Genomic DNA, 24,149 nt, shown 5'->3' with positions numbered 1-24,149 from the left:
GGGCCGGCACGGCCCGTTATTTCGGGCCGGGTTTGGGCCGAGGTCACGGCCCATGGGCGGGCACGAGCATGGCCCATTTAAGGCAGGCACAAAATGGCCCATATAGAGGCACGAAAAGGCCCATATATTTATTGAAACCACACTTCATTCCACACTTTCATATACTTGATAAAGAACACAAAGCTAGAGATAATGCTAGTTAGATGTTTTTTGTAGCTTTGAATTAGAGTAGTTGATGTAATTTTACTTTTGTTATGAACATTAGACAATAAACTAAACTTACGAACTTTGTATAGAGCTGATTATACTCTTTTTCCTTCTAACAAAATGATTTGTAAACGAGGTAGTCATTGCATAGCTGTGGTAACTTTAATACAAATATTAAGTTTGCTTTTGTTCAAATTTATTTGTCTTATCTTTTATTTGTTTTATTATTTTTTGAATTTAGGGCTCTGATGTGAATTTTGGGCCAAAAACTGCTTTTCGGGCCCTAATATGAATTTCGTGCCAAAAATTGAATTTCGGACTTTTATAATTTTGGGCGCCCGAAATGAGCCCGACACGTTTAAGCAATTACGGGCCGGACCGTGGGCCAAGGGCTAGGCCCATGGGCCGGCCTGACACAGACTGAAATTCAAACGGGCCAGGCCGGCCCGAAATTCAAACAATATGGGCCTTTTCGGGCTTGGGCCGGGCCGGGCGGCCCGAATGTACACCTATACTCAAGATACTCCTCAATTTGCAGATTCTTGAACTCGGACCCGTTGTCGCTCCTTATCTTTTTCACCTTTAGCTCAAATTCGTTTTGAGCCCTCCTTAGAAAGCGCTTTAGGGTCCCTTGGGTTTCTGATTTATCCTGCAAAAAGAACACCCAAGTGAAGTGGGGAAAATCATCAACAATTACAATACATACTTACTTCCCCCGATGCTAAGGTAGGCAACGGGTCCGAAGAGGTCCATGTGAAGAAGCTCCAGTGGTCTTGATGTTGTCATCACATTCTTGCTATGATGAGTGCTTCCCACCTGTTTCCCTGCCTGACATGCTGCACAGGGCCTATCTTTCTCGAAACAAACATTGGTTAGTCCTAACACATGTTCTCCCTTTAGAAGTTTATGAAGGTTCATCCCAACATGTGCTAGACGGCGATGCCACAGCCAGCCCATACTAGTCTTAGCTATTAAGCATGCATCTAGATTGGCCTCCTCTTTCGAAAAATCAACTAAGTAGAGTTTGTCGTCTAATACACCCTTAAAAGCTAATGAACCATCACTCCTTCTAAAGACAGATACATCGACATTTGTAAAAAGACAATTGTAACCCATGTGACACAATTGACTTACAGACAAAAGGTTGTAACCAAGCGACTCTACTAGAAATACATTTGATATGGAGTGCTCGTTGGTGATGGCTATCTTTCCCAAACCCTTGACCTTGCCTTGATTCCCATCTCCAAAGATAATCGTATCCTGGGAATCCTTGTTCTTGACGTATGAGGTGAACATCTTTTTCTCCCCCGTCATGTGGTTTGTGCATCCGTTGTCGATAATCCAACTTGAGCCCCCGGATGCATAAACCTGCAAGGAATTTAAGCTTGGGTTTTAGGTACCCAACTCTTGTTAGTCACAATAGTTTTTGGAACCCATATGCAGGTTTTGTCTCCCTTGCATTTGGATCCCAATTTCCTAGCCACTACTTTTGCATTCTTACATGAAAGAACAAAAGAAGTGTTGCAAGCATGGAAAACAGTAGTAGATTCATTGCACATTTTCCTAGGCATATGATGCACAACATGATTTCTCCTAGGCCTACTTCTACCATGAACAAAAGTAGAACTAGAGGAAAACATAGCATGTGAATTAAAAGCATCATGATCATAACTCCTATTATAATGAGCACGATTAGCAATTTTCCTATCATAAATAAAAGCATGGTTCCTTTGAAGATTACTAACCATAGGAGCCTTCCCTTTCTCCTTGTTGGGAATGGGAGCCCTTTGGCTTGTTAAGTTCTTGGCTTCCTTTCGAAAACCAAGCCCATCCTTAAATGAGGGGTGTCTACCAACGGTGTAGGCATCCCTAGCAAATTTTAATTTATCAAAATTAATTTTGCAAGTCTTAAGTTGAGCATTGAGACTTGCCACCTCATCATTTAATTTGGTAATAGAAATAAGGTGATCATCACAAGCATCAACATCAAAATCCTTACATCTATTACAAAAAACAACATGCTCTACACATGAACTAGTTTTGTTGACTTCCTCTAGCTTAGCATTTAGTTCATCATTTAAACTCTTTAAACTGGAGACCGATTCATGGCAAACAGACAATTCAGAGGATAACATTTCATTTCTCTTAATTTCTAAGGCAAGGGATTTTTGCACACTAACAAATTTGTCATGTTCTTCATATAAAATATCCTCTTGTTTTTTTTAACAATCTATCTTTTTCATTTAGAGCATCAATTAATTCATTAATTTTTTCTACTTTAGCTCTATCTAAACCTTAAAATAAACTAGAGTAATCTACTTCATCATTGGAGGATTCTTCATCACTAGATGAAGTGTACTTGGGTGTGTCCCGAACACATACCTTTCTCTCCTTGGCCATAAGACATGTATGGTGTTCGTTGGGGAAGAGTGAGGATTTGTTGAAGGCCAAAGCAGCGAGTCCTTCATCATCGGAGTCGAAAGAGGAGCAGTCTGAGTCCCATTCCTTTCCAAGGTGCGCCTCGCCCTTTGCCTTCTTGTAGTTCTTCTTTTTCTCCTTCTTCCCACTCTTTTCTTGTCCCTGGTCACTATCATTATCGGGACAGTTTGCAATAAAGTGACCAGTCTTACCGCATTTGAAGCAGGAGCGTTTTCCCCTTGTTTTATTCCTGTTGGGATACTCCTTGCGTCCTTTGAGTGCGGTCTTGAAGCGCTTGATGATAAGCGCCATCTCATCTTCATTAAGTCCGGCAGCCTCCACTTGAGCTACCCTGCTTGGTAGCGCCTCGTTGCTTTGAGAGCAACGGGCTGCAACTCGTAGATAGGTAGTGGACCGTTCAAGGCGTCATCCACATATCGTGCCTCCTTTATCATCATGCGCCCACTCACGAATTTTCCGAGTATCTCCTCGGGCGTCATCTTTTTGTACCTGGGGTTTTCACGGATAAGATTCACAAGATGGGGTCAATAACTGTAAATGACCTGAGCATGAGTCGGACGACATCATGATCTGTCCATCTTGTGCTTCCATAGCTTCTAATCTTGTTGACCAGGGTCTTGAGCCTGTTGTAGGTTTGTGTTGGCTCTTCTCCCCTGATCATGGCAAATCTCCCTAGCTCGCCTTCCACCAGTTCCATTTTGGTGATCATTGTAGCATCATTTCCCTCATGTGAGATTTTGAGGGTGTCCCATATTTGCTTGGCGTTGTCCAAGCCACTTACTTCATTATACTCGTCCCTGCAAAGAGATGCTAACAACATAGTAGTAGCTTGGGCATTCTTATGGATTTGCTCATTAATAATCACAGGGTTATCCGTACTATCGAAATGCATTCCATTTTCCACTATTTCCCAAACGCTAGGATGGAGAGAAAATAGATGATTACGCATTTTATGACTCCAAAATGAGTAGTCTTCTCCATCAAAGTGTGGAGGTTTTCCTAGAGGAATAGAAAGTAAATGTGCATTTGAATTGTATGGCATGCGAGAATAGTCAAAAGAGTAGTTTTGATTAACCTTTCTCTTTTTCGATGAAGAGTCGTCGTCATCTCTTGGTGAAGAAGAAGATGCATCGCTGTCGTAGTAGATGATCTTCTTGATGCGCATCTTCTTCTTCCCGTCCTTCTTCTTGTGACTCGAGCCTGAGTCAGTGGGCTTGTCATCTCTTGGCTCGTTGAAGATGGACTCCTTCTCCTTGTCGTTGACCACCATCCCCTTTCCCTTAGGATCCATCTCTTCGGGCGTTAGTCCCTTAGATGAAGAGTACGACTCCGATACCAATTGAGAGCACCTAGAGGGGGTGAATAGGTGATCCTGTAAAATCAAACACTAAATAGCCACAAAACTTAGTTATAGAAGTGTTAGTGTGACTAAGTAGTTTTGAGACGAGTTCTTGTGGACAAAACAATCACAGAGAATGCAACACAAGAGACACGCGATTTTATCCCGTGGTCTGGCCAAGTAACACTTGCCTACTTCCATGTTGTGGCATCCCAATGGACGAGGGTTGCACTCAACCCCTTTCAAGTGATCTGATGATCAACTTGAATACCACGGTCTTTTCCTTTAGAGTCTTATCCCGTTTGTGAGGAATCTCCACAACTTGGAGTCTCTCGCCCTTACAATAGAGATCACAAAGAAAGCACAGAGTAAGGTTGGGAGAAGCAACACACGCAAGACTCAAATACTCAGCACAACCACGCACACAAGTGATGACTTGAGCTCAAATAACAACTCAGAGAGTGCACTACTCGAATGGAGCCCAAATCACTAGCACAATGAAGCGAATGTGCGGGAGCGGAGTCTGGATGCTTTAGAATACTCAGAGAATGCTTCGTGTATTCCTCCATGCACCTAGGGGTCCCTTTTATAGCCTCAAGGCAGCTAGGAGCCGTTGAAGATCAACATAGAAGGCTATCCTTGCCTTCTGTCGAGTGGCGCACCGGACAGTCCGATGCACCACCGGACAGGTCCTGTAGACTGTCCGGTGCGCGATCTCCTTCCAAATTTGGCATATCCGACCATTGCTCCTCTAGGCTGATTGTCGCACCGGACACTGTCCGGTGCACACCAGACAGTCCGGTGCACCAGCTGACCGTTGGAGCAGTCCACGTGTTGCACGAAGATTGCGCGGTCGATCGTTGGCGCTGGCGACCGTTGGCTCACCGGATAGTCCAGTGCACCACCGGACAGTCCGATGATTTTTAGCCGTACGCCACCGTCGATTCCTGAGAGCAGCAAGTTTCATCGCGGGCCAGCCTGGCGCACCAGACAGTCCGGTGTGCCACTGAGCTGAAGTTTGGCTGCTCACAGCCAAGTCTTTTGCAATCCAATTCCTTTCTTTTTGGCACTGTTTCTAGCACTTAGACACACAATGTTAGTTCACAAAAACAACGTACTAAGTCTAGAAATGTACCTTTTACTTTGATTTGCACCTTTCACATATTTAGCACATAAGTACTCAAATAATGTGTTGGACATCTAATCACCAAAATACTTATAGAAATTGCCCAAGGGCACATTTCCCTTTCAAAACCGACGACAAAGCCACAAGCCATGGGAAGGCTCCATCAAGGGAGTCCGGCACCAAAGGGAAGGAGGGATCCCCTCCACGCATCAAGTCGCATCGGAGTGGCGACAAGAAGAAGAAGATGAAGAAAGTGGTCTACTACGAGATCGACTCTTCGTCGCCCTCCACATCTGGCTCCGACACGGCGTCCATCACTTCTAAGCGCCATGAGCGTAAGAAGTATAGTAAGATGCCACTTCGTTATCCCCGTATTTCTAAACGCACTCCTTTACTTTCCATTTCATTAGACAAACCACCATATTTTGATGGTGAAGATTATTGTATGTGGAGTGATAAAATGAGGCATCATCTAACCTCACTCCACGCAAGCATATGGGACATTGTTGAATTTGGAGCGCAGGTACCTACCGTGGGGGACGAGGGCTACGACTCGGACAAGGTCGCCCAAATACGGCACTTTAACTCCCAAGCCACTACTATACTCCTCGGCTCTCTATGTCGAGAGGAGTATATAAGGTGCAAGGGCTAAAGAGCGTCGAGAGGAGTATAATAAGGTGCAAGGGTTAAAGAGCGCCAAGGAGATTTGGGACGTCCTAAAGACCGCACACAAAGGAGATGAGGTGACCAAGATCACCAAGCGGGAGACGATCGAGGAGGAGCTCGGTCGATTCGTCCTCCACCAAGGAGAGGAGCCACAAGCAATGTACAACCGGCTCAAAAGCTTGGTGAATCAAGTGCGCAACCTCGGGAGCACAAAATGGGATGACCATGAGATGGCCAAGGTTATTCTAAGATCCCTTTTTTCGCAATCCTACTCAAGTTCAATTAATATGTGGGGATCCTATATATAAATTGATGTCTCCCGAGGAAGTGATAGGAAAGTTTGTGAGCTTTGAACTAATGATCAAAGGCTCCAATCACATCGTTGACTTGGAGCAAGGTGGCACCTCCACACCCGAGATGCAATTCGTCGCATTCAAAGCGGTGGAAGAGAAGAAAGAAGAGTCTACATCAAGTAGGCTCCCCATCGATGCCTCCAAGCTCGACAATGAGGAGATGGCGCTCATCATCAAGAGCTTTTGCCAAATCCTCAAGCAAAGGAGAGGGAAAGACTACAAACCCCGCTCCAAGAGGGTGTGCTACAAATGTGGTAAGCCCGGTCATTTTATAGCTAAATGTCCTAGGGGCAACGACAAGAGGGGGAAGAAGAAGGAGAAGAAGAAGTACTACAAGAGGAAGGACGACGATGCCCACGTGTGTCGGGAATGGGACTCCGACGAGAGCTCCACCGACCCCTCCTCCGACGAGGATGCCGCCAACATCGCCGTCAACAAGGGCCTCCTCTTCCCCAACGTTGGCCACAAGTGCTTGATGGCAAAGGACAGCAAAAAGAAGAAGGTACAATCTAGAACCACCCCCAAGTATACTACATCTAGTGATGAGGGTAGTTCTAGTGAAGACGAAGATGATTTACTTACTCTTTTTGCCAACCTTAACATGCAACAAAAGGAAAAATTAAATGAATTGATAGGAGCCATTCATGAGAAGGATGAACTCTTGGACAGCCAAGAGGAATTCCTTATTAAAGAAAACAAAAGGCATGTTAAAGTAAAAAATGCTTATGCTCAGGAAGTAGAGAAAAATGAAAAATTGACCAAGGAGCTTAGCATTTGCCATGATTCAATTACCATTCTTAGAAATGAAAATGCTAGTTTAATTGCTAAGATTGATAAATTGAATGAATCAATTTCTAGCCTTAGAACTGAAAATGCTAGTTTAATTTCCAAGGCTAAAGATTTAAATGTTTGCAATGATTCTATTTCCTGTCTTAGGAATGAGAATGCCATATTAAATGCTAAGATAGATGAATTAAATGTTTGCAAACCATCTACATCTACTGTTGATCATGTTACTATTTGTACTAGATGTAGAGATGTTAATATTGATGCTATAAATGATCACCTTGCTTTAATTAAACAACAAAATGATCATATAGCTCAATTAACTGCTAAAATCAATGAGCATGAAATTGAAAATGAAAAGTTTAAATTTGCTAGAAGCATGCTCTATAATGTGAGATGCCCTGGCATTAAGGATGGCATTGGTTTCCAACAGGGAAGCAATGTCAAGCTTAATGCCCCTAAGAAATTGTCTAACTTTGTTAAGGGCAAAGCTCCCATGGGTCAGGATAATGAGGGCTATATTTTGTATCCTGCTAATTATCCTGAGCACAAAATTAGGAGAATCCATGCTAGAAAACCTCATACTGTTTCACATCATGCTTTTATATATAAGAATGAGGCTTCTAGTTCTAGGCAATCAACCCATGTTAAATTGCCTAAAACGAAAACTCCTACTACATCAAATGATCATAATATTTCATTCAAAACTTTTGATGCTTCTTATGTGCTCACTAACAAATCAGGAAAAGTAGTTGCCAAATATGTTGGGGGGCAAACATAAGGGGTCAAAGACTTGTGTTTGGGTACCAAGGTGCTTGTTTCTAACATCAAAGGACCCAAGACTGTTTGGGTACCTAAGAACAAGACCTAAATTGTTTTGCAGGTTTATGCATCCGAGGGCTCAAGTTGGATAATAGATAGCGGATGCACAAACCACATGACAGGGGAGAAAAGAATGTTCTCCTCCTACGAGAAAAACGAAGATCCCCAAAGAACTATCACATTCGGGGATGGAAATCAAGGTTTGGTCAAAGGACTTGGTAAAATTGCTATATCACCTGACCATTCTATTTCAAATGTTTTTCTTGTAGATTCTTTAGATTACAATTTGCTTTCCGTTTCTCAATTATGCAAAATGGGCTACAATTATCTATTTACAAATGTATGTGTTACTGTCTTTAGAAGAAGTGATGATTCAGTAGCATTTAAGGGAGAATTAGAGGGTCAGCTATACTTAGTTGATTTTAACAAAGTTGAACTCGATATTTGCTTAATTGCTAAGACTAATATGGGTTGGCTCTGGCATCGCTGACTAGCCCATGTTGGGATGAAGAATCTTCACAAGCTTCTAAAGGGAGAGCACATTTTAGGACTAACAAATGTTCATTTTGAGAAAGACAGGGTTTGTAGCGCATGTCAAGCAGGAAAGCAAGTTGGCGCCCATCATCCACACAAGAACATAATGACAACGAACAGGCCACTGGAGCTACTCCACATGGATCTATTCGGGCCGATAGCTTACATAAGCATTAGCGGGAGTAAGTACTATCTAGTAATTGTGGATGATTATTCTCGCTTCACTTGGGTATTCTTTTTGCAGGAAAAGTCACAAACCTAAGAGACTTTGAAGGGATTCTTGAGACGAGCTCAAAATGAGTTTCGATTGAGAATCAAAAAGATAAGAAGCGACAACGGGACGAAGTTCAAGAATTCTCAAATCAAAAGCTTTCTTGAGGAAGAGGGCATCAAGCATGAGTTCTCTTCTCCCTACACACCTCAACAAAATGGTGTAGTGGAGAGGAAGAATAGAACTCTACTGGACATGGCAAGGACCATGCTTCATGAGTACAAGACTCTGAACCAGTTTTGGGCTGAGGCGATTAACACCGCCTGCTACTCCATCAACCGGTTATATCTTGACCGAATCCTCAAGAAGACATCATACGAACTCCTCACCGGTAAAAATCCCAATGTTTAATATTTTAGAGTCTTTGGTAGCAAATGTTTTGTTCTTATTAAAAGAGGTAGAAAATCTAAATTTGCTCCCAAGGCTGTAGAAGGCTTTTTACTAGGATATGACTCAAACACAAGGGCATATAGAGTCTTCAACAAATCCACTGGATCAGTTGAAGTTTCTTATGACATTGTGTTTGATGAGACTAATGGCTCTCAAGTAGAGCAAGTTGATCTTGATGAATTAGATGATGAAGAGGCTTCGTGCGTCGCATTAAGGAACATGTCCATTGGGGATGTATGTCCTAAGGAATCTGAAGAGCCTACTCAAGCACAAGATCAACCGTCATCTTCCATGCAAGTATCTCCACCAACTCAATATGAGGATCAGGCTCAAGATGATGAAAATAAAGAGGATGAGCCACCTCAAGAGGAGGCCAACGATCAAGGGGGAGATGAAGACAAGGAAGATGATCAAGAAATACAGGGTCAAAGACCACCACACCCAAGAGTCCACCAAGCGATTCAAAGAGATCACCCCGTCAACTCTATTCTTGGTGATATTCATAAGGGGGTAACTACTCGATCTCGAGTCACTCATTTTTGTGAACATTACTCTTTTGTGTCCTCTATTGAGCCATACAGGGTAGAGGATGCACTAAGAGAATCGGATTGGGTGCTGGCAATGCAAGAGGAACTCAACAACTTCACGAGGAATGAGGTATGGCATTTAGTTCCACGTCCTAATCAAAATGTTGTAGGTACCAAATGGGTATTCCGCAACAAGCAAGATGAGCATGGTGTGGTGACAAGAAACAAAGCCCGACTTGTTGCCAAAGGTTATTTACAAGTCGAAGGTTTGGAATTTGATGAAACTTATGCACCCGTAGCTAGGCTTGAGTCAATTCGTATATTACTTGCCTATGCTACTTACCATGGCTTTAAGCTCTATCAAATGGACGTGAAAAGTGCCTTCCCCAATGGACCAATCAAGGAAGAGGTCTATGTTGAGCAACCTCCCGGCTTTGAAGATAGTGAGTACCCTAACCATATGTATAAACCCTCAAAGGCGCTTTATAGGCTCAAGCAAGCCCCAAGAGCATGGTATGAATGCCTACGAGATTTTTTTATCACTAATGGCTTCAAAGTCGGAAAAGCCGATCCTACACTCTTTACTAAAACTATTGCAAAAGATTTGTTTGTATGCCAAATTTATGTTGATGATATCATATTTGGGTCTACTAACAAATCTACTTGTGAAGAGTTTAGTAGGATCATGATACAGAAATTTGAGATGTCAATGATGGGGGAGTTGAAGTATTTCCTAGGATTTCAAGTCAAGCAACTCCAAGATGCACCTTCATCAGCCAAACAAAGTACATTCAAGACATACTTAACAAGTTTGGAATGAAGGATGCCAAGCCCATCAAGACACCCATGGGAACAAATGGGCATCTCGACCTCAACATGGGAGGTAAATCCGTAGATCAAAAGGTATACCAGTCGATGATAGGATCTTTACTCTATTTATGTGCATATCGACCGGATATTATGCTTTCTGTATGCATGTGTGCAAGGTTCCAAGCCGATCCTAGGGAAGTTCACCTTAGGGCCGTGAAAAGAATCATGAGATATTTAGTTTACACTCCTAAGTTTGAACTTTGGTACCCCAAGGGATGCACTTTTGAGTTAATAGGATATTCCGATGCCGATTGAGCAGGGTGTAAAATTGATAGGAAGAGCACATCAGAGACTTGTCAGTTTCTGGGGAGATCCCTGGTGTCTTGGGCTTCAAAGAAACAAAACTCAGTAGCTCTTTCTACCGCCGAAGCCGAGTATATTGTCGCAGGTCATTGTTGTGCGCAATTACTTTGAATGAAGCAAACCCTTAGGGACTATGGCTACAAATTGAGCAAAGTCCCTCTTCTATGTGACAATGAGAGTGCAATCTACATGGCGGATAATCCCGTTGAACACAGCCGCACTAACACATAGACATTTGGTATCACTTTTTGAGGGATCACCAACAAAGGGGGATATCGAGATAGCTTATGTTAGCACCAAAGAACAATTAGTCGATATCTTTACCAATCCTTTAGATGAGAAAACCTTTAGCAAACTTAGGAATGAGCTAAATATACTTGATTCTCAGAACTTTGATTGAAACATTGCACACATAGCTCATTTGTATACCTTTGATCATATCTCTTTCATTTTGGTACAAATGCATATTTCTTGTCATTTATGTACCAAAGCTACGACTAATGTGTTTCAAAGTATATTTCTATACTAAAGTCATAGATTGAAAGGGAAATGGAGTCTTCGGCGAAGACAAGGCTTCCACTCCACTCTAACGGTATCATTTACCATTCGTCGTCACTCCACATCACTCTCAAATTGGTATAATCTTTCACCCATATTTACTTTTACCAAAGGGGGAGAAAATTCATAAGGGCTCACAAAGTCTCCGTTTTTGGCGATTAATGCCAAAGGGGGAGAAAATATTAAGCCCAAAGCAAAAGGACTGCACCACCAACTTCAAAACTTTTCGAAATGCGAAATGATGATTTATTTGGTTTTCACAAAAGTTTGTTTTTGCAATTGGTATTTTGTGATAGAAATTTCTTCAATTGGTATATTTTCAAAACTAACATCTAAATATACTTCCAATTGGTATCTATTAAAACCCTCTTGAAAACTAAGAGCAGAATTTCATTCAGGGGGAGTTTTTGTTTAAGTCAAAGGAAAAGCATTTGAAACATGGGGAGAAATTTCAAATCTTGAAAATGCTTCTTGCAATCTTATTCATATACCTTTGACTATTTACAAAAGACTTTGAAAAGAATTTGGAAAAACAAAACAAGTGGTGCAAATGTGGTCCAAAATGTTAAATAAAAGAAAGCAATCCATGCATATCTAGTGAAAATATTAAATTGGTTTAATTCCAAATAACCTATGCACTTACCTTATGCAAACTAGTTCATTTCTGCACTTATATATTTGCTTTGGTTTGTGTTGGCATCAATCACCAAAAATGGGAGATTGAAAGGGAAATAGGGTTAACCTTTTCCTATAATTAATTTTGGTGGTTGAATGCCCAACACAAATAATTGGACTAACTAGTTTGCTCTAGATTATATATTCTACAGGTGCATAAAGGTTCAACACAAACTAATAAAAGATTGAAGATAGGGTTCAAATATAAAGGAGCAAGAAACCGAGTGTGCCCTGGTCTCGCGCACCGGACTGTCCGGTGTGCCACTAGACAGTGTCCTGTGCACCAGGACCGTACAGTCTCAAACTCGCCACTCTCGGGTTTCTCAGGGCGCGCTCCGCTATAATTCACCAGACTGTCCGGTGTGACAGCGGAGCAACGGCTTCCAGCACAACGGTCGACTGCAAAAGCGCGGGCGCCAGAGCTACAGTGATGAACAGTGCGTGCAGAGTCAGAGCCGCCCGTCAGAGGCGCACTGGACAATGAACAGTGCCTGTCTGGTGCGGCACCGGACTGTCCGGTGCCACTAGAGGACAAAGCCTCCAACGGTAAGAAGCTCCCGAACCCTAACGGTTGGGTGACGTGGCTGGCGTACCAGACAGTGTCCGGTGGCGCACCGGACTATTCGGTGCGCCCATCGACAGCAGCCATCCCTAACGGTTGTTTGGTGGTTGAGGGCTATAAATACCCCCAACCACCACTACTCCAACAATCCAAGCATTCCACACATTGCATTCAATGCAAGAGCAATATACTTCACTCCAAGACACAAATCAAAGCGATTGATCCACTCAAAGTCCCAAATTCAACTCTAGCGCATTAGGGCTTGTGAGAGGATCACTTGTGTTTCTTGTTGCTCTTGTTTGCTTGGTTGGCTTTCTTTTCTTTTCCTTGTTACTCTCAAGTGCTTTGTAAGTAAGGCAAGAGACACCAATTGTGTGGTGGTCCTTGCGGGGTCTAAGTGACCCGTGAGAAGTAAAGAAGAAAGGTCACTCGGTCTAAGTGACCGTTTGAGAGAGGGAAAGGGTTGAAAAAGACCCGGTCTTTGTGACCACCTCAACGGGGACTAGGTTCTTTAGAACAGAACCTCGGTAAAACAAATCACTGTGTTCATCCATTTTATTTGTGGTTGATTTGTTTTCCTCTCTCTCAGACTCGAATTCATTTCTAACGCTAACCCCAGCTTGTAGTGTGTGCTTAAGTTTATAATTTTCAGATTCCGCCTATTCACCCCCCCTCTAGGCGACTTTCAGTTCGCCATGAAACAGGGAGAGGAGCCAACTGAAACCTATAACAGGCTCAAGACTCTGGTGAACAAGATCCGAAGCTATGGGAGTACAAGATGGACAGATCATGATGTTGTTTGACTCATGCTAAGGTCATTTACCGTTATTGATCCTCATCTTGTAAACCTCATTCGTGAAAATCCCAAGTACACCAAGATAACGCCTGAGGAAATTCTTAGAAAATTTGTAAGCGGGCGCATGATGGTGAAGGAAGCAAGGTATGTGGATGACATTGCAAACAGACCACTTCCTCTCTAAGAGCCACAACTTGTTGCTCTCAAAGAAACAAGCAGCAAGGAGGCACTATCTAACATGGTGGCACAAGTGGAGGCAGCTGGACTCAACGAGGAGGAAATGGTGCTTGTGATCAAGCGTTTCAAAACCGCATTGAAGGGACGCAAGGAGTACCCCAACAAGAATAATTCAAGGAGAAAGCGCTCATGCTTCAGATGTGGTAAGTCTGGTCATTTTATTGCACAATGTCCCGATAATGATAATGACCAGGGACAAGAAAAGTGGGTTTCTAGCGAGATTTGTTAGCAAAACCTGCGGGATTAACTCGAGAACCGACTTGTAACGCGTCCAGACCTCCACCCTTTATATAGATGAAGGGGTACGGTCGATTGAATCCCCACAATTGATCCAATCAAATTTACTTATCAATTTTACCTTATTTGCATCGTTCTTTCAATTTCTAGGAGCAGGAGTAATCTAGCCTTAGGTTTAGATCTAGTTTAATCTTCCACAAGACTCTCTCTTTGACTATACGCTGATTAGAGACGCATCGGGCGGCCTGCCGACCCCGGAGCAGCGCCTTGGAACTCTCCCTCTCGACGATATCTCTTGCAAGGGCAAGTTTTAGGGTTCTTCACGGAGAAGAAGATCATCTGCGTCATCGTGGACCGTCCGAGTCCTAGACGCGGACCGTCCGAAAACGTGTAGAGGAGGATTCGCTCATGCGTCCAGGTCGCGGACCATTCAACCTAGAGCCGCAGACCGTTCGCACCTCCACATCTCTACAACTATTAAGACTCAAACGTAGACCATTGTCGTGCCCCCGCTCGCGCTTCGCATGCACCAACCTCCCCGCATGCAAGCGGCACAAGCTGCTCAACCTCCACTGCATGCAAGCCGCATGCAAACCACATGCAAACCACATGCAAGCCGCACAAGCTGCTACAGAACCTGCATGCAAGCCGATAAGCTGATGCAAGCATCGTGTCTTCCTCCACTCATGAAGCGTCGTGGTTGGCTGCTGTCCGTCTGTCCCTCTGCTGCAAGCCTGCAGTACTGCTCAGCTGTTGTCGGCTCGATCAGTTCCCCTACCCGGGCAGCGCTAGCCGGCTAGCCCTATGGACTCGAGGCCCGGTTCGCAATCTTACTCTTACCCGCTGGCCGCAGCCGCTGGTAGCATCGTACAATCTACAATTTCCAGTTCGAGAATAAAATCAGCTAGATAAAAACCACAAATCCAACAAAATCTAATATGTACTCGCACAAAAACAATTAGCCATATATACTTTTTAATTTAGGTCATCAACCACTATGCACTAAGGAATACTATGCAAGCACTGACGGGGCTCGGCGGGAGGAACCTAGCGAGGCGCCACCCATCGTGTTTCCTCTGAGGCTCTACGATCGTCGTTGTCTTGTTGCATGCACTGAGGCTGAACGTACTGCTGCTCCTCTGCCTGTGCGCGTTCCCCGCCCCTGCGCGGTCGCAGAACACGACCATGGCCACGACCGCGCCGGCGTCCGTCGAGGGGTTCAACTGCACCGCCAACCGCACGTACCCATGCCAGGCGTACGTGCTCTACCGCGCCGGCTTCGCGGGCGTGCCGCTCGATCTCGCGGCCATCGGTGACCTCTTCGCTGTCAGCCGCTTCATGGTCGCGCACGCCAACAACCTCTCCATGACGGCCGCGCTGGCCAACGGGCAGCCGCTGCTCGTGCCGCTCCAGTGCGGCTGTCCCTCCTGGTACCCCAGTTCGTACGCGCCGATGCAGTACCAGATCGGCTCGGAGGACACCTACTGGATCGTCTCCACTACCAAGCTACAGAACCTCACGCAGTACTAGGCCGTGGAGCGCGTGAACCCCACGCTGGTGCCCACCGTCCTCGACGTCGGCACCATGGTCACGTTCCCCGTCTTCTGCCAGTGCCCGTCCGCCGCCGACAACGCCACGACGCTCGTCACCTACGTCATGCAGCCCGGGGACACGTACGTGTCCATTGCCGCCGCCTTCTCCGTCGCCTATCCACAGTGAAAGACACGATGCGGCGGCCGCATGTGCATGCACTGAAGTTGCGCGTTGCTGCTGCTCCTCTGCCTATGCGTGTTCCCCGCCCCGGCGCGGTCGTAGAACATGACCACAGCCACGACCAAATTATTCAACTAGATGGAGTTGAAGGCTGAAGGTACGGCGGGAGATAAAATGATATATGATTTGTGCATAAATATGTGCTTCAGCTTGTGCAATATAACAGGTTAGAAATTTAACTATCTGCGTGCGGTTATTAATGTCTTAGAAATTTTAACTCTCGTGTCAACGCACGGACACATATCTAGTAGAGTATTACTAGGCGGTTTGTTACAATGTTTGGCGTCCAAATCGGTGTCAACAATACCTTTAAAATGTGATGCTATTTAATGCCTTTTCATTTAATGCTTTGGGCCAGGCCGCAACATTTCGCCAACCTTTTCTTGACAACGCGGCCCGCCCAGACCCGCGGTCCTCCCCTTAACGCACCTCATCGAGTAGGGGTCCTATCATCGAGTCATCGTTCAGAGACAGAGGCTGGTCGATCGTCGGTGACTGATGGCGATGGCGGCGGCGCAATTGGAGGCGGAGGAGGAGCTGCGGCTGGAACTGGAGGCGGTGGCGGCGGTGTACGGAGACGACGTCCGCGTGCTCCGCGACCTCCCACCGCACCTCTTCGTCCACGTGCGGCCCCGCACCGCCGACGACACCTCGCAGCAGGTGTGTCTCATCTCGCCGCACCCCACCCCTCGTGCTTCCATCCCTGCCATTGAGTGACAAGAGTCGGGGGTAGACGACTCGATTGATCAATCGGCCGATTGGACGGTCCGCTGCTCTGCCCGGTAGTATTATTCGGTAGCAACTGGTGGGGGAGTTGCCGCCTTTTTCTGAGCTGAACCCTAGCTGTTGAGTAGAGGTGGATGTTAGCTTCAAGTTGAACTTTAGGTATTCTGGTTGCAGGGTTTAGGTATTTTGTGGTTAGCTGTTCCGGACTTCCAGATCAATTGAGTTAGGTATATATGGTGTCTTCATACTGATGCTATTGTTTTAGTTAACAGGATTACTCTGATCAATTGCTGCATTGTGTTACCATGATTGACCTGATGCTGCTTTCTTGACAGACAAGAGGGTATATGCTTTGTTGCTAAGTTGTTCCCACTTGTGCGAGCAGTCAAGTGCACTTTCTGGTTAATTGTGCAATGCTACAATTACAACATTGAACCTTTATGTAGGAAGCTGAACTTGGACGACTGGGATCCTAAGCAGAAGAGCCACTATCCTTGTAGGCTGTTTTTCGAAACTTGTTTCCTACGAGTTGTTGTTTCATCTCTTACAATGATAATCAACTAATCGTAATGGAAGCCTTTGTCCAAATGCCAGCAGTAACTTCTTGGTGTTTCTTTTGTTGAAAATCCCTTCATGTCCATTTTCCATGAGCTTTCTAGTCACTGTAATTGTAGCATCACCTCTTTTCCATCATATGAGGTTGAACGCATAGATAACCATTTACTGTTTGTTTTCATAAATTTGGTTTTCTCTGTTTCAGTTCGTGGAGCTCTTTCTTGGCATTAAAGCATCTTCACAGGTATGAATCTGCCACTCTACTAGATTTTCATCTGGTGTGTGATGTGTATCCCTATCAAAATTTTAGGTATTTCCATTTTATGGAGAGCTGTTGTGGAAACAATGTTCAAAATTTTGAATTCCTTTAGAAACTATAATCACTGGCTGATTGTTTTTATAAGTGCATAGTACAACTTTGTAAACTTTTTATTTACCTTATTATTCATCAATGTAACATGCAAATCCTTATATTTTTTTATGGTAACAGGAGGGGCGAGGGCTCCCATACTGGATAGATTAACGAACGAAAATGTTATTTACAAGCATTTTGTGAAAAGGAGAAAGGTAGAGAAAAAAGAGAAAAAGAAGAAAGAAAAAGACTACACACTCCAGCTATCTAACCAAGCTGGCAATGCAAATCTTTTGTTGCCATGGATTATTATTTAGGAAAATGTACACGAAGTCACAAACTTGTAGTTACTGGTTAAGGTAGGCACAATCAAGAATATGACATTGCTAGCTTAATGCCTCAATGATTTTCTTGTGCATGTAAAAAGGTATGTTTCAATGATACAAGATTTATGAAAACATCTGTTTTGGAATAATGCCAACTCACAACATCATTTGTTCTCTGAAATGTCTGTCTTGGACACACTAATAGGGTTTTATCATGTTGAATGCCTTCTCTCTCTCAAGTGAAGGCAAAACATCTTGAAACCTTTGTAGTTAGTATCATAGGTTACTAGGTTTTTAACAGAACGTATGTAGTATTGTAGTATGAACAAGAATGATGGGGAACACAGTTCCTGACTTATGGCCACTCTAAATTTCACAATCAATTCTATGTCATAAATGTTTCAACTTACTGAGCTTATATGAGTGCTAAATATGCATGGAACTTTATTCTACAGTATCATCATGTCAGCTTCCATACTCTTGCAGTTCAGTATAGTTCGTAATTGGTTATATGTTGGGTTAGTGTTAAATGTTGGATTGTCTGTGCACTATGTATTTATGGCACAGCCAAATTGGATTTGCAGTATCCGAAGGAACCACCACATATTTATGCTGTGGAAAGTAAGGGCCTTGATGAGAACCGACAGATATATCTTATCACCAGCATCCAGAACAAGGCAAACGAACTTTCAAACTGTCCAATGCTTGTGACGTTATGTGAGGTATTTATTGTCTTTTTCTTTGTTCACAGTACATAACAAGATTTTTTTCATGTCATGATGTTCCGAAGACTTTTCACTCATAATGCGTCAGCTGAAACATACATGCATTTGTACCTATATTCTAAAATGTCTTGAGTGCTTGATCTTAGTTTGTTTTACCTTTACGCCCCGTTTGGATCATTGGAATTGAATTCCATTCTAATAATAGTAATTTAGGCATATATCAATTAAGCTAATTCGGTTTTATACAAAATATATTTGTATGCTATTATTAGCAAGATGTCGGAGATATTTATGTGCTACATTTTTACTATAGAGGAGTGAGACGAATAATGTCATGTAAGTTACAGAGTAGAAACAAATTCTACTAATGTATAAAATAATTTCCCACCCTCCACCCCATGAATTTGAGATAGGCTTATATCTGAACTTTGGAAAGTGGTGGAATGTCAAATTCCAAACTAAATAAGTTAGTTTATTGAGTGAATTCCAATTCCTCTAAAATGAAGGGATCCAAACGCCCCGTTACGGATTTCTTATTATTTTTATATGAAGTGGTGTAATAAGATATCATCTGTGTGCTACTAAGCTCTTGAAACTGTGGCATCTTTAGGCTACTATCAGATGGCATTTTCTTCTTTTCTTTTCTTTTAAATTATGCCGATATAGGACTAGCCGACTAGGTGACTTTGTAAATAAGAAGAAATATGCACCCATAGTCAAAGAGGACAACAACCTGGGTGGGGTATCCACACCTTCTAATAGCTCTAGCTAAGCTCAGTTCCTTCATTCAAAGATACTATTCAATGATTTATAGTCTAGGTTTAATTGTAATGAGTGATGAAAGAACAAAAAATGCTGCAAGTTTGTTTTGTAAAACACTAAACAAAATCTTGTCCAGATTCTCCAAAACGCACCGACACATCCATGATAGCCATTGATATTTTAAGAGGGTCGACAATGTTCTCATGTCTTTCACATGATCTAAGTAAGTTTGCATGCAGGAAGCTGGAGAGATCCTCTCGAACATGAATCATCCAGCAGGGGATTGTCCATTGTGTCTATATCCTTTAATGGGAGAGGATAAGGTTGGCTCGGAGTTGCCATTTATGAAGTTGATGTCATGCTACCATTGCTTCCACAGGTTGACAAAGCTGTACAACATTCCAAGCAATTTATTGTATCTAGTTTGTAGCTTATACTTTTTCACTTCTCCATTTAGTGACTGCATTATGAGATGGTGGGAATGGCTCCAACATGGTGACACAAACCCAAAGGAGCCCAATACTGGAGGTGCTGACATTATTATTTTTTTTGAACCTTTTCCCTATTTTGAGTATATTTCTTAGTTATGTTCATGTTTGATACTCATATTGTTCCCATGGTTTTCACCTGAGATAACGTCTAGAGTATGCCGTCTCTTATGAAATGCACTTGGATTCTAGGCTTCTCGCTTGTTTTGAAACAAGGATAATTACATTCTGGTAGCTTTAGGTTACTGAATTACTACTATAGGATAACACATTAAGTCTGCAGTATTTTTTTCCCATAAAATGGCATTTACCACTCTGGGCTTAAGGCTGCAAACTTGACAATGTAAATCCTAACACTTCTGTTTGCTAGTTTGATATGCTAAATATTGTTATCTTAGGTTATTAGCTTGTGCAATTAGTTATTGATGCTTCTTAGGGTCTCGATTTGTCCAGCTCAGACAAGCATTATAATGTGAATCAGCCAAGAGGATTTTGTCCTGTTTGCCGCAAAGTGTTCGATGAGAAGGATATTGAGCATGTTCGTGATTTGTTGGGTGACAATACTTCCAGGCTGGTATGTATCAGATATGATTCATGCACAATTCCTGCTTTTACATGCATTGGCAATTTAGTTTCAATCCATCTAAATATTGATCATAATATTTGGGGGCTAAATCACCATTGTCCTTCATGCATTGTCACTATAATCTATGTCAACGACACCCACAGTAACTCTTTCTGTGTTTGCCTGTTCACCTTTCAGGCATCACTAACAGTTGACCTTGGTGAAGATGAAAAGGAATTGCTCCATTCCGAGGCTGAGCAAAACAGGAGAAAAAGAATCGAGTCACTTGTTAATCTGCAGCAAGAACTAAACGGCCTGATTGAACCAAAGAAAGACCTTGCCATACAACCAGGAATGTACGTTTCCGTTCCTCCCAGCACGCCAGACACAGCTGAAGAAGAGAATGCTGATCCCAGCCAAGGCACGGCTACTTCGACCTCAGAAACTGAGCAACGTGGCCAGGCAAGCAACGCCAGCAGCAACAAGCCGAAGAATCCAGGCCATCGAAGGAGAAACAGAGCTAATGCATCAAGACGACAGCCTCACGGCCAGGGCCAGCCAGCTAGGCAGCAGTGGCAGAGGAAAGAAGCAGGCACTTCACACCAATAAAACAACATCGAAGCAACGAGGAGGATGTGACCTGTGAGTTGTTTTTGTCGGCTATGTACATCAATGTCGTGCCTTGCTTTCGTCTCATAATAATTGCGAGCCATGGTATGACAATGTTTTGGCGCTGCTATGGAAGTTCCATGCAAGTGATACTCTGGAAAGAACCCTGCACCGGATTCTATGGGAGTAGTATAAAGCACATGCATGCTTGGCTAGTACATACAATATCTGATTTTTTGTGTGTGTGTCATTGCCAGGTACTATGTTCAAACTGATTGTCCATAGTCAGAAAAGCAACTGATTACACTGTTTGTTACTCTTTGAGTTGCATCATGTGTTTGAAATACATACATTACAGCTTAGGTCATGTGGGACATTACAATATAAAGCACTGCATGCAGAATTTGCAGGGGTCGGCTATGTTGGTAACCCAATAACAATGCATACCTGTAAGGTGCTATTGTTTTGTCCGCTACTAAATCATAGCACTCCAAATTACCTCAAAGTTGCATAAATGATCATTGCTTTGGTGCATGTCAATGCTTAAGCAATCATTTTCGACAGGCAAAGCCCGATGTTGCCGGTATTACATGGAGGGGGTTTATTGTATAGAGGGATTTGAGGACTGAGCATCTCCAACAATATCTTAAATCAGTGTTCTATATAGGACACTAAAAACAAAAAATAACTCTAACAGTGCCATTTGTCATACACCTAACACCTCAGATTAGCGACCTATCTTTATTTTCTATGTCATCATCAACTTTTTTATTTTATAATAATATAATTTGTTTTCTAAAATATATCCCCTCCGTCCCAAATTAAAATTCGTTTTAAATAATTAATAGATTCATATACAATACACGGTGTATGTGTTTAATATATATGTTTACATTTATCATCATCTAGTTAAATATAAACATAAAAGTTAATATATATGTTTACATTTATCATCATCTAGTTAAATATAAACATAAAAGTTAAGAACAAAAACGAATACTATTATAGAACGAAGGGAGTATGATTTAGTGCCTTAAATACCCTACTAGGTGAGTGCATGTGTGTTGCAACGGGAACATATAATATCATGATAACTTATATACAAAATGTGTGTTATACTGTTATGAGAAAAAAATCATAATCCAATTGTGATCCTGGCCATACATAAATTTTGTTATTTTAATTTAGTTGTTTCACCATTACATTGCAACCATCAGTATCATGTAGACTTCGATATATTCCACGATTTGCATGGTCTCGTTATTGTAGAGCATGTTCCACATCTGTCGGAATGACAGGCCACTCTTGCCGCCTTAATAAGTAGTAGAGAAATGATGTAGCATTGTAATTTTTAGGGCACTGGTATGGTCAATCGAGCAAAGTGCAGCAAGAATCCAAGATGCACAGTTGCACACCACGCATTGGATTGGATCCACCTGTACCGCGGCAGTGCTGCTGCTGCAAACAAAAATAATAGAGCTACTGGGCAGTCCAAATGGGTAACAGCAGCCAGCTGCACACGTTTCGTCTGGAGAGAAAAAACAAAAATACAACGGAACCAGGCCCATCGGATCCGTCTGTTGTAGTACTTGGCCACGCAGGGAGCTCTGCCAAATGGACTGGTGTACGGTGTACCTAGACCAGTGGAGCCGGCCCATTTCGCTTTTTGAAGAAACACACACACACGCAGCTCTGGCGCCCATCTGTTGGCGGTGGCGGCATTTAAGACCTTCTTCTGTTCGTTACGAACAGAGAGAAGAGAGTATGGGTCGTTTCCTTTTGCATGCTGACTGCTGAGTCTTGGTCGACGTCTTCTCTGAAGCATGTGGGAAATTAAACCTTCTGATAAAGATCAATATATATATTTATGTCAGTTCAGAATGATCAGGACGTGCGAAGGCTACCAGCAGTACGTGTACGTCAGTACGTGCGAAGGCTACCAACAGGATAGCTCTCTCTCTATATAAATATATAATATATTTGTTCTGCATGCTTATGGCAACATACTTGTCAGTACATGAGTACAAACATCTGAAGCGGCTGAAAACTAAGGCAGTGTTTTAGTTTCGGTAAACCCAGAGAGACAAGAGATGCTGCAACATCTACTGGGCCCTGTTGAATTTGACCGGTACTACTCTAATTCTTGGCTGGCACAACAACTGCTGCTGGGTCCTCTAATCTGCTCCGTGCTGCCTTATACAGCAATCGGTATGGCACACAGTACAGTGCGAGTGGTCTAAGCTAACGACGAACACGAAACATGGAAAATGTGAAGAGCACCCTGACTCTACCACTAACTACTAGTACTAGTACAACTTGCCCAGATCCCATACGCACGGCACGACATACTTACTATACGTATACAGCTTAACTAATCAGTAGTACTACTGAGCTTAATTAGCCGCCCGAATGCACCTTGTAAAACCTACGTACTACTACTACTGGCTTCAGGCTTCAGGCCACGCAGTTGAGGCCCAAGCAACCCATCCACAAGCTCCTCCTCGCCGCACGCTTCTGCAAAGAACACACAGCCCGAGACGACGAAGTTTTCAGAACACGCAAGCGTTTGTTTTGCAGTCGTTGGCTGCGGCATTGCACATATATGTCTGTCTGCCGTGCCACGTACGTACGTACCCGGCGTCTGGGAAGGCGGGAGACAGCGGCGGCGCCGTCGTTGTCGTCCGGCGGCGGCACGCGGTAAAGGTCCTCGTCGACGGGCCTGACAACCACCACCCTGCGGCCGGATCCCTTGGGCGCCGCCGCCCTCTTGCGCTCCGCAGCTACGGCGGCGGCGACGGCTCCTCCGCCGCCGCCCGCGGTCTCGGGCCGCCGCGCCTTCTTGGAAGCCGGCACCGGCGCCGGCCTGCGGCGGGGGGGCGGGGAGTACCTGAACCAGGCCTCGCTGCGGGCCTCCGGCTCCGGCGCGTACCACCAGCAGGGCTCGGCCGCGGCGGGCGCGGAGTCCGGGGAGGTTGACGAGGAGGAGGAGTAGTAGTAGTTCCACTCCCCGAACGCCGGCACGTGCCGCCGCCGCGCCTTCTCCATGGCCCTCAGAAAAGAAGAGGCCTGAGTAGTGAGTACAAGGAAGGACCTGTGTGCCGTGGAAGGCAAAGACGATGGAAAGAGGGCAGCAGATCGAGAAGGTAACTAACTAAAAGCAAGCTACGGCGCCGGTGGTGGGAGAAAGGCAGTGGCTGGCCGGATGCAAGTAGTAAAGAGTACGTAGTACTTATAGGTGCACGCTCGGCTTGGGTTTCGACCCGGCGACCCCCCATATGCATGCGGCCATGGCTTGGCATCGTCTGGATGGAAAAGGAGCTGTACGCGAGGCAGGCAGAGTGGCATGGCAGGCCGCAGGCCATAATAAATATTTCTTGGTCCACCCTCCTTCCTCTATGGCTCTACCGCTGCGCAGAATGGGGGGGGGGGGGGGGGGGGGGGGGGGGGGGGGGGGGGGGGGGGGGGGGAGTGAGTGAGAGAGCGAGTCGGCCGGCGCGCGCACGACGGGCACAGTGCGCGCATGCATGCGACGCACGAGCCGTGCACTGTGTACTGTACTTGGTGTACGCG

General features: G+C 44.1%; 2 protein-coding genes across 2 annotated transcripts; one reads left to right on the top strand and one right to left on the bottom strand.

Moving 5' to 3' along the window:
- Positions 1 to 15,917: 15,917 nt before the first annotated feature.
- On the top strand, positions 15,918 to 20,999 carry LOC100282323 (uncharacterized). The gene is made up of 7 exons (NM_001155235.1): positions 15,918 to 16,131; positions 16,958 to 16,996; positions 18,015 to 18,152; positions 19,157 to 19,296; positions 19,375 to 19,445; positions 19,864 to 19,979; positions 20,169 to 20,999. The coding sequence occupies exons 1-7, from the start codon at positions 15,970 to 15,972 to the stop codon at positions 20,577 to 20,579; spliced, it is 1,077 nt and encodes a 358-aa protein (NP_001148707.1). The 5' UTR covers positions 15,918 to 15,969; the 3' UTR covers positions 20,580 to 20,999.
- Positions 21,000 to 22,423: 1,424 nt separating this feature from the next.
- On the bottom strand, positions 22,424 to 23,769 carry LOC100216978 (uncharacterized). Its single transcript, NM_001143358.1, has 2 exons — positions 23,214 to 23,769; positions 22,424 to 23,093 (listed from the first exon to the last, which is right to left on the bottom strand). Exons 1-2 carry the CDS (start codon positions 23,622 to 23,624, stop codon positions 23,034 to 23,036), a joined length of 471 nt encoding a protein of 156 aa, NP_001136830.1. The 5' UTR covers positions 23,625 to 23,769; the 3' UTR covers positions 22,424 to 23,033.
- Positions 23,770 to 24,149: the final 380 nt, after the last annotated feature.

This window comes from Zea mays, chromosome 4 (genome assembly GCF_902167145.1).
Source record: "Zea mays cultivar B73 chromosome 4, Zm-B73-REFERENCE-NAM-5.0, whole genome shotgun sequence".
NCBI classification, from domain to species: Eukaryota; Viridiplantae; Streptophyta; class Magnoliopsida; order Poales; family Poaceae; genus Zea; species Zea mays.
The sequence above is the reverse complement of the archived record's forward strand: the minus strand, read 5'-3'. Positions and strand labels throughout refer to the sequence as shown.